The sequence below is a fragment of the Triturus cristatus genome, chromosome 9, assembly GCF_964204655.1.
Source record: "Triturus cristatus chromosome 9, aTriCri1.1, whole genome shotgun sequence".
In the NCBI taxonomy this organism is placed as follows: Eukaryota; Metazoa; Chordata; class Amphibia; order Caudata; family Salamandridae; genus Triturus; species Triturus cristatus.
In genome coordinates, this window is record NC_140592.1 from 379050660 (window position 1) to 379067042 (window position 16383).

At 45.0% G+C, this 16383-nt stretch overlaps 1 protein-coding gene across 1 annotated transcript in view; it reads right to left on the reverse strand.

Moving 5' to 3' along the window:
• The window catches only part of ZNF541 (zinc finger protein 541), a 1112036-nt gene that overhangs the window by 709321 nt on the left and 386332 nt on the right, over window positions 1–16383 (reverse strand). The window contains exon 5 of the mRNA XM_085627847.1: window positions 2062–2120. Within this exon, the coding sequence (XP_085483973.1) occupies window positions 2062–2120 (59 nt within the window). The remainder of the gene's footprint in view (window positions 1–2061; window positions 2121–16383) is intronic.

Below are 16383 nucleotides of genomic sequence, written 5' to 3' on the forward strand. Positions count from 1 at the left end.
AAGGAACACGACATGTACAACATTCTATCCTCCTTATACCCATCTAACCACTTCACGGACCTGCTACCTCCTCGTATACCCAAGGAAATCAAATCCTGTGTTCTCCCTCTATGGACCAAGATTGTAAACGGCTCACTACGTCAAGACACTATCCCCGACTGCCTAAAAGTTGGACAAATAACTCCCCTTTAAAAATAAACAACGGCAGACAGCTCTGATCCTAACAACTACCAACCCATCTCCAACATATCTACCCTGGCAAAGCTCTTACAAAAATGTGTTCAGAGCCAACTATGCAACTACAGTCAATTATCAACGTCTTGACCAACTCCAGTCAGGATTCCGTCAAGATCACAGCACCGAATCTGCACTGACTCATATAATGGATGACATACTAAAAATGCTGGATCAAAATGAATCATGCCTTCTGATATTGCTTGATTTATCTGCCGCCTTTGATACCGTCAAACATGATAATCTATTGAACTTACTGGAACAAAGAATGGGCTTATCAGGGGTCGTACTAGAATGGTTCGCTTAATCCCTCGAAAACAGATCCCTAAGAGTCAAAATAAATCAACCCCTGCCTAAGTCCCATGCAATCACGCTTGGTGTTCCTCAAGGTTCTGCTCTTTCTCCCATTCTATTTAACCTATTCCTTGAACCACTGGCTTACCTCCTAAAATCTTCTAATATCCAATACCACATGTACGCTGATGACACGTACTTGTATCTCAATATCGCCTTCCCAGAGGAACTCATACCCCTCAATTCCATCCTACAAAACACACACCTATGGCTCACGGTTAACCATCTCAAACTCAATGCTGCCAAAACCGAATTTCTTCTCATCTCCCCACATAAACACAGCCCAAAAATTGATCTTAGGTTGAAACATCTTACAGCCCTCAAATGCTCTCCCCACATCACAGACTCCGCTAGATCACTAGTTATCATATTAGACAAACATCTCAATATGCAGGATCACATCAGCGCAGCCACTAAAGGAGCGAATTACCAACTAAGTATTCTGCGGAAACTCAAACCCTATCTACCACAAGAAGACCTACAACAAACGGTCCAAGCCCTCGGGTTACCCAGACTGGATTATGGTAGTGCCACACTATGTGGCTTACCTCGATACAAATTGCCCCTCTAAGAGCTTCCCTCAATGCAGCAGCCAGACTTGTCCTTGGAACAAATAGAAACAAACACAGATCACCAGACCTTAAATCATTAAAATGGCTACCATATAAGGCAAGCATCCAAATGAAAATTGCCTGCATTACGCATAAGGCATTACATTTCAATACCCCCAGCAACCTGGCTCAAAAGCTAAAAAAAATCAGGGGGTAGCAGATCGTCACGAAGCGCACTCACCTTGTTGCTGAAACCCCAACGTACTCACGAAAATAAACTTTGTCAACCTGGCCTGGATATGTCCCTTGGTCTTCTGCTAGTGGACACAAATAACGGATGCACTGTCACACATGCTAACAGAATGGATAGATCAGAAACCCCAAATATGCCTCTTAGATTTCATTAAAAATGTTGCACCGCTAGTGCGGAGCTTGACAGCACTGGCATTACTGCTGGGGTAAATGCAGAGTACCAACAAAGCAGCAATGGCTAACGGATCTTGTCCACTGTAGAGACCAACTTGAAATGTACGCAGAGGAACTGCCAGTAGCATCCCACCCTAAGGATATATGGGCTCATTTGACAACCTATCTGCTGCCGGAAGGTGAGGAGGCATCAGAGAGACAGTGACTATGCTCACACTAATAAGAGACATTTCGTCCAATGCATCAGTATTGTACTCAACCCTTATATCTGTTGAATGGTTTTCAGCTGAACTGGTATCGATTTTTTTTCTTTTATCATTGATTCCTGTTGTAATTAATTTAATCTAATATCATTTAATTTAAAAAAGCGAGTACTGTGGTTCTGTAAACAAGGCCTACACTGCACCAAATACAGGTCTAGTTCACAAAAGGTGGCAACAAGAATGCACTGTTGTGATCTACCATTTTAGCAACAAAAAAAAACCACTTTGCCTACCATCCTTCCAAAAAGGTTTCCTCTGTGACAGAGTTGGGCAAGTTGTAGTTACGTCCACTCTGCCAAAGAAATAAAATGAAAGTAGTTAAGAACAGCAGTACTGCTATCAAAAACAGATATAAAGCTTAGCCTTTTATGTCTGCCATAGAAAAATAAGTTACTTACCTTTGGTAACGCTCTTCCTCGTAGACACCCTATCTAGCCGCAGACTACTCTCCTTTTCAATATTCCCCAGGCGTCAGAATGGATCCGGAAACTTTTCAGCAGTACCTTTGCATTCCAGTAGGTAGGGTCGCGTGATTCCACATTGATGCCATTCTGCTCTGGAAAAGACATGCAGAGTCTATAGGCACTGCTCCTGCGCGCTGACTTCAGTTGCTTTCCAGAGTGTCCGCACCACCAGATGCAGAGCACCAAAAACAAACTGGTGTGATCAGTGTGCAGATTCCTAGAATTGAGGTCTTAATAATAGATAGAGTCCAACCACAGAACAGGGAGGCTAAGAGGGTTCGTGAAGAATTTCAGCTAGATAGAGTCTCAACTAGAAAGACTATTAGGTAAGTCACTTGTTCTTCGGATAGAAGCTTCTAGCCGCAGACTCCTCACCTTTTGAATGGGTACCAAAATAGTACCTATTTGGAGGTGGGTCTGTGGATAGACTCAAACCAGAAAATCCTGCAGGACCGAACTGGCAGAGTGCCCCTCTTGGCAAATGTGACTGTCCAGAAAATACTGCTCAGTGAATGTATGGAGGGACACACATGTAACCGCTTGGCAAAAGTCCAAAAAGGCCAATGCAATGGAAGCAAATTTTGCTCTGCTAGAATGAGCATGCAACCTCTTGAGGCTGCTTTCTACCCAATGCATATCAGATCTTAATGCACAGCACAATCCAGCAGCAGATGGTTCACTTCAGCAAAGCCTCTCATTTTTTTCACTCCAGAGATCCCCACAGAGAGCTGATTGTTCAATCGGTGCTTTTTGATACGATCCATGTACAAGCTCAGCAATCTCCTGAGGTCGAAGAGATGGACTCTCTCCTCCTCTTTAGAGGGGGCGTGGCACAGCATAGAAAACTGCCAAGGTGATGATCTGACCAACACAGAACGTTCTCACAATATTCAGGCAAGAAAGATTCCAGTGTCCGCAAAAACAGCTTGTTTGGGAAGAAGATTGTTACAGCTGGTTGACTAAGAGAGCCTAAAGCTCACTCTCACGCCACAACGATCATATGGTGACGAGGAACACTGTCTTGAGGACGAGAAGCCGCAAGGAGCAGCTGTGAGGCAACTCTATGGAAGTGCATATCCAAAACATAAGGACCAAGTTAAGGTCCCAATGTGACACAACAAAGGAAGATGGAGGAAACTAATGTAAACCTTTCAAAAAGCACATAACATCTGGGGACTTAACCAATGAGGGTGGATCTGGGAACTGCACAAAAGGAGAAAGAACTGAAAGTACCCTTCAAATGTGTTCAGAGCAAAACCTTGCTGAGCCAGGGACAAAACAAATAGGAAAACATCAGATAACTTTTCCTGGAGGAGGTCTATCTGCCGAGTACCACATAAAGCCACAAATTTATGCCGACAGGCGAATACAGTTTTTGTCAAGGGAGACATGGCTACCAAGACGCCATCAACCACCTCCGGAAAAAGATCGAAGGAGATCGGCTTTTGCTGCTCAATCTCCAAGCATTATGGTGGAGATTGCGAAGGGCCGATTGCAGATCCCTGCTCTGCTGCTGCAACAGCAGATCCTTCTGGAGGTGCATTCTGATTGGAGGACAGATGCTCAAACCCAAATGTTCTGGATACCACACTCTCTGCGTCCAATCAGAGGCCACTAGCTTTACTTGGGCACATGTGGTACTGATCTTCTTGAGAACTCTGGGCGGATTTGGTATCAGCAGAAAGGCATAAAGAAGCCCCGAGGTTCACTCAAGGCGGAACGCGTCTCCAAGAAAATGACGCCTTGGAAGCTCTAACAAGCAGAAATGCAAATATTCACAGTTCTTCCCACTGATGGAGAGACCTTGTGCCACCTCTGGTTGCAACTGCCACTCATGATCTGCTAGGCGCTAACACCTGAGCTCGTCTGCATGGACATTCTACGATCCTGCCAGGTGGTTTACCACCCGGAAAATACCTTGGTGGTCCAGCCATTTCCAGAGGTGCACAGGGTCCGTAACCCCACTCCGCCCTTCTTGTTGCAGTACGACATGGCAGTGGTTTTGTTTGTGAGCACCTACATCAGCCTCCCCTTAACAGATGGAAGAAGGCTTTCAACAGCAAGAGGATGGCCCTCAGCTCCAGAAGGTTGATATGGAGCCAGGACTCGACATCAGTCACCACTGTCACGTCTGGGATGGGAAGGAAGAGGGGTCTGCCACTGATCCTATCACCACTGCAGAGCTTTTGTAGTCTCCTCCAAAATCTGAACATGGTTATAGAGGTCCCCTTGGTGTTGGGCCTACTGAGGCTTAGGACCGCACTACAGAGGCCCCCTATGGCACCTAACGTGCTCAACCAGTAGGACGCAGGAGGCCATCAATTTCAGCAGCTTCAGAGTCAACTACACTAGAATCCAGGATCGAAGTTGAAACATCTGGATCATAGCCAGAATGTTCAGGACTTTCTTTCCCAGGGGAAAGGCACAAATCAAACCATAACCAGAATGGCTCTGATGAAGGGAAGCATCTGAGAAGCAGTCAGGCTTGACTTTAGCATGTTAATAGTGAACCCCAAAGATGTCAGGAGGTTTACGATAGTCTGGTGGTGGTTGACGACTGCCTGGGGCAAGCCCATCTTCAACAGCCAGTCATTGAGTTACCAGAAGACTAGTTCCACGACCTCCGCAGGTGTACAGCTAACACCGCCATCACTTTCCTGAACACCTGAGGAACATTGGTGCAGGTCTATAATAGGATGAAGGCCTCCAGAAATAGCAACCACAACTCACTTCAGGCACAGGCACCTTCTCAATAGCCCCTTTGACTAAAAGTGCTTGCACTTCCAGCAGCAAGATGGACGGTTGGTTCTCTGTTTCTACGGGACAAAGGAAGTTGCTGTGGGGTAATTATGAAGGGAAAGGCGTACCCCTTCCGGACAATTTGCAGGACCCACCTGGCCAATGGTATAGCCTGCCAATCTGGCAAGAGATATTGGATCATGCCTCACACCAGGTAGCTGTGCTCTGCTAAGGACAAGCTAAAGAGGTTTGGCAGGTGGGGCTGCAGAGAGGTAGTGGACTGGGTGGCCCAATGACCTTGATAACGGGGGCGCTGGGCAACATGGCCAGGACTGCGAAATTGCTAGGCGTCTTTCAAGGGTCGTATTGGATGGTGGTATTGAGTACCTCTGCCGAAGCTGCGAAAGGAGCAGTAAGACTGGTGCAGCTGACAAGGTAGGGCTGATATGCCCAGGGAGTGTGCCATGGCCCTGTTCTGCATGAACCGCTCGAGAGTGGAATCTGCCTTGTCCATAAGGGATGGCTGGACATTGACTGAAAAACCAGTGAACCGCAGCCAAGTGTGGTGAATGGCAACACTGGTGCCAATGGCACACTTGATGGTGTCCAAACAGAACATATTGTGAACTTGGTGGCGTCATGACCGTCCGGTATGGTCTGAACAAGGACAGGTTGGAGATCTTCAGAAATACCTGAAGGACTTAAGCCACCAAATACAAAAAAGGGCACTGCAATAGCTCCCCAGAAGACAGCTGGCATTTACTGATAGAAGCGCTAGGCTGGTGGACAAAATGACTATTTTCTGGAACATTTCCATCTATTTTGACTCTCTATTGGGAATAGTTGATAAAGTGTTGGGTTAAGTCTTGGTTGAAGATGCCTGCACACCCCCAGCTTTCAGGGGAGGGGTGTAGACATAAAAATGCTGGGTCACCAGGGACAGGGTGGTGGTGCTGTCTAATCTTTCAGCTGACCAGGGGATTAGAGAAAGGTTTGCCTAGGCCTCCAACAAGGTATCTGTAAGGGCCACATTAAAAGTTAAGAGGGTCTCAGTGGATATTTGACCCTGCTGAAAGACTACTGTAAGAACATTGATCTTGATTTCCAAGATGAGGAGCTTCAGCCTCTCAATGTATAACGATGGTGTAAGAAGCACTCTCCTCAGTGGCAGAATCAGGAGTGAGAGGATCCCCAAATCAAGGGAGGTACCAGGGCCACTAACCTCCTACAGATTATTATACCAATTCTCCTCGTGACATGGTTTGCCAATCTTACCCACCCATCGTAGTCATTGTCTGAATCCGTACCACACTGGGAATGCAGGGTGTGCGTTTGTCTTTCTGGAGGCAGATCAAGTGGAGGAAGCGGGCCTCCACGGCATGAGAGTGCAGCCTCGATCGAGGCTGGCAGGGGTCTCATCTTCCTGCATCCATGGAGTCAGCATAGAAGTACCAGGAATCGGTGTGCACTGTTGCTCTGGAAGCAGAGTCTGGACTGGAGTTGAAGGCAGCCCCATCGAGGGCTCGGCCAGCACTGAGGGTGAACCCGCCAGTGGCAAGCCAGGTAGAGAACCTTTCGTCTCACAGACGCGCCAGAGGAAGTCGGGAATGATCCAAAGAGTCGGAGCATTGCATCGATGAACTCTTCAATCTGTTTAGGAGTGGCGGACCCCCACCCCCCGTAAACTCGGGTGTGCCGGAACAAGTTGCAGGATCCCTGAAGGCGAATATATGGTGCCATCCTCATGCCTTCTCAGGGGAGTGTCAATGGGTGAAGGGGCCAAGACCCACTTAGATTTCTTGTGTTTTCTCGTTGACTTACCTGAGGACTTTAATGCAGACAAACACAGCCTCTGGAACAACTCCTGTGACTTCTGGATCTCAAACTGGACCAGGATGAACTTTCCACTTGGACCGGTCTTGTTGTGGAGTGTTCTAGTGCTTGCTGATGTAAAGTTTTGCCTCGTAGTTTTATATGGTCTTTGGGTTCATTGATTTTCAGCACCACCGGCCTTAGAGTCATGGCTCAACCCTAGGCACCACAGGCAAAACTGATGAGGATTTATCACACACATTTGTTAGCAACAATCCTTACAGGGCTTAAAACCTGTTATTTAGGGAGGTGACATGTCCCTTGCACACTGAAAAAAATAACAGTTTTTAATCATTTTTTTAATTGAGATAAGATCTCAAAGTGACAATAGGTAGCTCTAGATCTGTGTCCGGTGGCACATAAAGGAAATTATGTAATTTCCAGAGCAGAAATACATTAGTGCAGAGCCGCACAGCGGCACCTACCAGTGCCCAGAGGTACTGCTGAAAAGTTTCAGGATCTAATCGGATACCTGGGAATATTCAAAACGTAAGGAATCTACAAGTAGAAGTCTCCATCAGCAATGTAAAATCACAGTATTTTTCACTTTTTCAACCACCACATTAGATTGAAACCACAGAGAAGTGAAAAATTCAGATTTAATTTTAAAATACTACAGGTATCCAACATTTAGACTATGACTGTAGGAAATGTCCCTTTTGGTAGGGTCACCCTGGATTTTTGCTTTTGCTGAACCCTGACTTTGCTGACTGTAGACCTCTGTGCACTTTACCCTTTCTACCAGTTGTAAAGTGCTTGTGGTCACCCTTACAAAATGATGAAACTGGCATACCCCCGATTGGCACATTTAACGTATCTGTGTATATGAAACAAAAGTGTACCCAAGGCACCCAATGTGCAGCCCATTACAGTGACAGTGTAAACATGACTGGAGGCCTACCAAGTGTACCCTGCCTGTTTAAAACTGTAAATTCAACCTGTCAAAATAACCCCTGTTGACAGGCCTAAAACATCCTTTTAAATATTATTAAGTCACCCTATGTAGGCCTTACTGGCCGTAAGGCAGAGGACATGGGATCGAAAGGTAGGACGCGTAAAAATGTAATGCTAAACCTTTCCTTACAGGGAAGAGCCCTCAAAATCTATTTGCATTGCAGCAGGGTTAGCTGCTCCATAGAAAAGCACTGGGATACAATATTAAATAAAATAATGTTATCTCCAGCTAAGAGTCAGCTACAAATTTTATTCTTGAACTTTTTGAAACATTTATTACCAGCTCAATTTACTGGTCAGGTTGTATTTGTAATAAATATTTTGGAAAAGGCACTTTTAGCAGGTCACATTTTCCCTGCCTAAAGCTTGTGGGTGCCCATTTGCATGAACCCCACTGTCACCCAGAAGCTAAAAAGGCCCCTTTGATGAGGTGCAAACTTGCTCCCAGAGTTGAGACAAAAGCATTGGTTGTGGAGAGGTCTTCTGTTCCTCTGACAGGAAGACCACCCGGGCTGTGCCCTGGAATTTGATTAACTTTAAAGAGCCCAACCTTGTCACAGGCAAATGTTAACTTACACCTGGGTAGGACCCTTCTTTGTTCCTTCAGTCAGGAAGGTGCCAATCCCAGTGGAAGACGAGCTGCCCCCAGAACTGGTTTAGATTGACCACGATTGAGGTGATGCTCATTTCCTTGGCCACACCTCTGTGGTGGGCACACAGGCTCTGCACAGAGGAAGAAGAGTTTCACCATCCTGGATTTAGGCAGAGAGGGGCACTGTGGGATTGTCTGCAGTAGAGCCAACAGGAAGTGCTGCAAAAGTCTGTAGGGTTGCCCTGGGAAAATGTATCCTATTGGTTAAGTCACCCCTACCCACAGGCTGGTGCTAGGCATATACGTGGCACCCTCAGTTCACTACTCAGAACAGACCTGATGAAGAAAACAAGAGAACTGGACCTACTGTTTGTGACCTGAGAAGAGCCCAGAAGACTGGGGCAGCTCTTCCTCTTGTACCAAGGACAAACAAAAAGACTCCAAGGTTCTGACCTCCTATTCAAGCTATAGGGACACAACAAGCTACAAGAGGCCTTTGCTGATGCTTCCGGGCTGACCAGCCCCAACTGGACCTTTCCTGGATCCTTCTGTTGGCCTTTGCTGGAAACAGTCTTGGCCCACAAGTGCTGTCTCTAAAGTCATGGACCCTTGGCCGGTGTAAAAGTAGTCTCCTCCTAACTTTTCCTGAACTATGGGACTTAGAAAGGTTTGGTTTTAAGAACCTCCTGAGGACCAGGCCCATCCTGCCAAGCCTGTTTTGACATTATTAATGTTTTGGTACTGTATACATACTTTAACAATGCCTCTAAGTTAAGCCTGTCTGCAATGTGCCATAGCTACTTTAGTGATTTTGGTGTCAAGAATTGTGATTTGTATTTGGGGTGGGTAATCACCCCCTAAATTATTATTCCAAATTTCTTACAATGACAGAACTCTCAAATTCTATTTTACATTACTTCACTCTTCCTGGGGTATAGTCATCATTTTTAATACTGTGTGCTAATTTCCTGTGAAATATTTATTTCTGCTGGTAGCCAATAAGTGAAACTATGTGTGATTATTTAAGTGCCTAGATATACATAGTTGTAAAAAAAACTGCAAATACTTGATAAACATACCTAATGCTAAATCTTTTTCTAAAGTATCGGTCTTCTGAGATTATATTAATAATCTTGATAGCAATAGGCTATCTATGTGACGTTGATTATCACTGACACAACCGTACTGCTAATAGTATTAGTGATGCTGCTGCAAGAATACTGTGAGCCGGCGTTCCAATATTACTGCTCTGAGTACAATGGCATCCAACCTGTAAAAATTGTTTGTGCCATACTTTATCAATGTTAGCAAGGCCTTTAGTTCTTGGCAGTGTGTCAAATGCGACTTGCAGAACTCTTGCAATTTGGCTTCTTGATTACTCAGTATGGATGTTTGCTTTAAAGGGTGTGGTTTTATTTACTTTCCGGATACCGTGACTGACTTTCTGGTTTGTAGTGTCCTTCTTATTTGGGCCTGTTATGGCCGGCAAAGGGCATAAGGCAAATCTCTGGATCTCTACTACCACTAGCTTTACTTGCAGTATGTAGCTGTAACAAAGTTATCCCCCATGATTACCTTCGGCTCAGCACTCAACTCCTGGACAACCCCTACTCACTGATTTACCAGACTGGACTCTGAAAAGATAACGTCACCCCTGCCCTGGGTTCACCCATGTACCTCTACTAGGTAGGGCTGCACCTCAAAAACCTCCACCCTAAATCATACTGACCACTGCAGGAATAATTAGATAATAATAATCATGATATGATGAGATCCCCATCTTACTAGATTTTAGGAACGCATTAAAAATCTTGCTTTTTAGGTCCTAGGAATTTTCATGTTGTCTTCTTTCTGGTCTTCTTAATGTCTAATCTTTCCGCACCAGAACACCTCGAGTCATTAGAAATTATATAACATAACATAGCATAACACTCCAGGGTTATCCCCAAGAAACTCTACCCTGAGCCATACTGACCACAGCAATAAGTACTACTCCACTTCAGGGTTCACACCATAAACCACTACCCTAAATCAGATTGACCACTGCAGGTATGGCTAACTCTGCTCACAAGTTCATCCCAAAGACCACTGGTTCAGACTGAGCGCTGCAGATAAGGGTTAAGTTTGCTCAGGGACTCACCCAGAAAACCTATACAGTGGTAAGGATAACTCTGCTACCGAGTTCACACCAAATAAACCCTCTTCAGCTAAATCAGCTAGTATATTAAACCATCAACCACTATCCTGAATCGGACTGACCACTCCAGGTATGGGCGAACTCTACTCTTGGGTTTTCAGAACATGCAGTTAACAAGATAACTCACTGAGTGCAAGGCCCCAGCATTCCATTAACTTGCAAGACAATAATGTATGACATAGAGAAACTAGTGATCAGTGCACAATGGGCAGCATTTTGGCCCACTTCCCAGAATGACTCTAAACTACTAATGTACCACTTTAACCGGTACAGTTCTCTGTCTTACTACACTCCTATCCGCTCGAGGTACTCTTTCAATTCCCTCCTTCTTCTAACCACATTCCCATTATTACAACTAAATACCTACTACCCCTAACATCCTCAAAGCTCACCTTCTCAACCCTTCATCATCCTCACTGAGCCATACCTCCGAAGACACTAACCTATACAGCCAGTTTCCAACTCATTCACTCCAACTACACTTACCACTCTCTCTCCCCACATCACTTCAACTAATATCCACCTGTCTCAACTTGCAGCCTTTTTCCCCATGTCTACAGCCACATTTAATTGCAACTCTCCCTTCAGTCCTCACCAATATAAAAATAATGTCCCACCTAACAAATAACAATCACCATGAAAACTCCTCCTACAGCTCATAACTTCAACAGCTCATATACCCTCCACACTGATGCGACCCCTAACCCCTTCCTTCCTCGCAAAACAAGGGGTCATCGTCACAGAAACTCCTCTTTATAAATACTGGATCATGAACGAGAGCTGCTTAAGTATTTTCAACCTGATCTCAGACTCATTACCAGACCTCCTATTCTCAATCGAAGCCTGACTCAGTGGTGATGCCTCACCAACTTTTTGTAATGATTACGGATTCCTGCGGAGTCCGGAATCATGTCACAACCTTCCCAAGAAGACAAAACGTGTCCTTGCAGTTGTCTTCAAATACGACAATAAAGACAATGAACATTGACCGCTTTAGGATGCCTGAATGTGAGTCGATGCTGATAAGAAGTCTCCTCTTATCTATAATCTGCTGCTCATATCTTCTGCTAAGAGAGTAAGTTTATTAGCGTAGTTATTTAAAACCATTGCATACAGCTAAGCATTATAACCATTTTTTTTTTTTTTGTTAAACCATTTTTATTGCAGGTCCCAATATACTGTATAACACTCAGGATAAATGTCATTAACGCAGATTTCTCGCCCCCCTTAGTCATACATCCGTGCGGTACACACAGCCGTACTGCCCACATCCCGGAGGCCGGGCGGCGCCACTTAGCCATATGTTACATCTTTACATTTCTTACAAGTACGGTCGTCTAGTGGGGAAATCCGCTGCCTGCTTTTAAAGTTAATCCCCCTCACCCCCAAGATTCTCATGGATCTCGCATTCTTCTTCCATTAAGTTTGGACTTGCAATCCCTCCCTCGGTCCTCCCCCCCCCAGTGTCCCCCCCATAGCGCCTAGCCAGGAAGAGTCGGTATGTGTGGTGGTTAGCAGGAGAGTTCCATTAATTACTAAGCGTGTGTGTAAGCATTATAACCATTCACGCAGTAGTTGCAACACACTCAAAATATGATAATAAAACTGAAATATGCAAAATGCATTTGTGAATATATGTACGAGTGTCTCTGTTTTGTATCCGCATAGGCGACAACTTGGGTTTTGCAAATGGTCCTTCCAGGTGGGAAAAACATTTTTACTGGCCATATGACCAAAGCGGAATAGAATGTACTGTTGTTTTAAGGCCGGAGAAAAATTGGCTGAGATGTACTCCTGGGGACTCAGACTTTTATATGAGTTAATCACTGTCCAGGTGTGCCTTCACTTTGCAAAGTGATTCTTGTCGTTTAGGAGAAACAAATGTTTGGTTGAGGAAATAGTTACTCGAAAAAAGGCTACTTTGGCTATACAGTTCATCTATGGTCTGTCCTAGGTACTCTCCCTAAGAGTGTATTTGTTTGCTCCTCTGTTGTTTGATGATTTCATCCAGTATAGGTTGCCTGTATTGGAGGCTTCGCAATCTCCAGTACAATTTAACAAAGGCATTCATCCTTGGTAGTTTTTCATTTTTGAAGCAGAATTCAAGGCAGACCTGGGCTGGTGATGAAGAGGTGTCATCTCTTCTGATATATAGAACAACCTAAAGAGGACAGTTTTCAAGGATGCAGTAATCAACACCAGTACAAAGACTGCAATGAACCTCATCAATTTATGCGACAGAGGTAACAAGAACATCTGGTTTGATCGTTCTCAGCTGGCACAAACAAGATCCATCACAGCAAATACAGAGGCACTTTACTTCTACATACTTGTGACGGGTTCACAAGGTCAACATACACAGCAGAACACATCTATAAGTTAACCTTCAGAATGAAACAACATCCTACAATAACAGGAAACCATGGCATCATCTCTTCACAAACACACCTCCCAACCAAGAGGAAAGCATTAACAGAAAGGTCCCAGATCAATAGTAATTAGAGAGAGGGGAAGTAACATAACCTCTCAGAACATCACACATCACGACTTCATTCAACAAACGCATAACAAAAGTATCAGGTTTCAACAAACGTATCTTAGATGGCTTTCACAAACAAATTTCAGGTATGACACAGACCAGCCAAACATAGAAGGGCAACTTAGATCAATAAAAGAACTGAAACAAAAATCGGAACTTGGTGCATTACAACAAAGTCAAATGACAAATCTGAGGAACAGGTTACTAACATTCTAAAACTCTCTTTCTGGGGGATACTATATTTAACCTCAGACTCCCCACCTTAAGAATATCCCCCGGGTGCCATTTTTCAACAACGCCCCTGCATGCTGGTAAGTGGTGTTGTGTGGCTCCACTCTGACTTCATACAGTCCTAGAAGTCTGTATGGGTCCGGTAGTGGGTCAAATAATTACATATGGCATTTTGGGGTAGGGCCTGCTGGTAGTAACAGAACTGGAGCCAGAAGTGCACTAATGATTTACAGCATGGCCTCGTTGGAGACCACAATTTGCTGCACGGTCGACAATAGCCCAGAGAAGTTGGTGCATCGGGGCTTGCTGAGGTATTTCCGTAGTCGGTAGGTAACCTCAAGGGAGTGTAATTTAAATCTTGATGCCCTTGTGTAGGAAACTGAAGTATTATGTGGTGTGGGGGTTAGACCTCACAATGTAATGCTATCACAATACCCCGAAGATGGTCCTTGGATACACACTAATAAAACCATTGCTCAGTCCTGGTAGTGACTGGGCTAAGGATTTATTAGTGTGAATCCAATGACAAGCTTTGAGATATTGTGATAGAATTACATGGTGATGTCTAGCCCCCACACCACATAATACTCCACTTTCATATACTGGTGTTACAGCGGTGAGGATACTCAACCTGTGTTTCGCAGTACCACTTGGTCATAAAACATATTTTTTCCAGATTTTTTTCAATTGGATTTGTAGATCCCTGTGTAGATACCCATTCCAATAGTACATTTGCCTTACGTGAGATAGGAAAAGTCTAAAAAAAAAAAAAAATTTTTTTAAGAAGGTCTCAACTACTAAGTAAAAAGTTAGTCACAATGGGAACTGGTCAGAATCTCGACCCGGCAGTCACCACAGCCCTGAGGATCATGGATCTAAGAGTGTTGAGCACAGCAAGGGGCATTAGCTACAAGGTGATAACTAAAAAGGAGGAACTGATGAAGCTCCATGGCTCCTATGAGAGAGAAAGAATAGAGAGGGAAAGTAACTCGACATTAGTAAAAAGAACCTGAAGACGATGAGGAACTTCTCCAGACCCCCTGCACCACTTGGAAGTGACAGGAGTCACTCTAGTAGACCCCCCAATGGTAATGTGGTAGGAACCGTCAAGGATAAGATTGACCTACGCTTCCTGGAGGAGAAAAAGCTTGATCTTGAGGACAGGAGATTAGCTATTGAGGAAAGAAGGGTTAAGTGGGGCCTTAAGCGAAAACGATGCTGGCAGCAACAGTAGTGCCAGGGAGAAGGAGGAATCCTTTGACCCTAAGATCCCCAAAGGGATTGGTACCCAAGTTTAGTGATGGTGATGATATGGACAAATGGTTTGCAGCCTTTGAGAGGGCCTGCAATATGAGGAAAATAGCACATCTGGACTTGGTCTCTCTACTTTGGGAGTTATTCTCAGTCAAGGGCAGCAATAGACTTCTGACCCTAAAAGCGGAGGTAGCTGAGTCCTATCTGCATACGACAGAGACTTTGATAGAAGGATTTGAAATCACTACTTAAAAATGCAGATTGAAGTTTAGGGACTCTTTAGTCAAAACACTAGAAGGCTTGATAAAAGGCAATGAGGTGGACACTTATGATTGGCTGTATAATATAATTATGAAGGAGCACATTTTAACTAATTTTACCACACAGAAATTGCATAAGCATTCTTTGATTTCTAAGTTGTCTTCTCCTAGAGAGCTGGGGAGAATAGCTGACAAATGGGTCGAAACCAGGGTTTCCAGAAAGACCCATGGTAGGAGTGACCAGAAAATGGGTTCACAGACTTTCCAGCAGGGGAAGGAGTTGAGCAAGAAACAAGACAAAAAGAAGGAGTTCTCTAAATGCCACACAAATACTTCTCAGGAGGGTGGGGCTAGAGACTTCTCCCAGTTCAAAGGGCAAAGGGTACCAAGGTAAGAACTGGGATCCAGTAAAGGCTTCTGGGTTTTGTCATGACTGTCGCCAGGCAGGTCTTAAAAAAGGAGATGCATCATGCTCCAAAAGGTGCCCCAGTGGTGGACAATCCAAGGGAATGGCTAGCATAGGAGTAGGGGTAGAAGTTAACTCTGGAGAGGACAGAGGATAAACAGAGGCTATGTTAGTTTCCTTGGGTGGGGTGGATATTGACGCCATGGTTGTTTAACCTCCAAGATTGTGGAAGTATAAGCAAAGGCCAAAGACCAATGGGACTGAGGTAGAGTTTCTAAGGGGTACATGTGCTAATGTCACTATGGTGGCAGCTAGACTAGTTTCCCCAGACCTAACTTTGCGTGGTGTTAGTCACTAGGTTATCAATGCTGACAATGAGACTATGCTCCAGCCAATGGCCTTAAAAAAACCTGGGATGGGCACGGGTTACTGGCCCAAAGAAGGTGGTTGTGTCCCCTGACATCCCAGTGGAGTGTCTGTTGGGAAATTATCTTTAGACCTCTGCATGGGCAGACGTGGAGAGGAAGGCTCATGCAGAAATGCTTGGTCTCCCTGAGTAGGTGTGAGTTACTACCAGAGCACACGTCAGAGAAGTCATGGGTACTTCGGTCCTGAAACAGTGGACCGAATGACACAAAGAAAGAGAGAGGGCAATTAGTCTGCTATGGCAGCTTCTAAGAGGTCACAGGACCAAGGGGGAGGGGGGGGGGGGGGGGTTGTCCTGAGAGAGATGTCCTGGAGCCTGATGGAGTCTGGCTTGACCTGGCAGAACTCTAAATGCAGGGGGCCTCCAGAAAGAACCTATGCCAAGGGCACAAGCAGTGCCGCACTCTTGAAGGCTTTAGGCAGCAAGCTGCATGCAAGAGGGTGATGTCAGTGGTACCCAGAGGGTCTACTGGTAGGATGGGCTTATGTACACTGAGGATAGGGATCTCAAACTAGGGGCAGCCAGGCGAGTGGTGGTCCCCGAGATGTACAGAGAGTTCATCCTTACCTTAGCCCATTATGTCTCCTTGGCTGGACAATCGGGACAAACCAAATACTGGG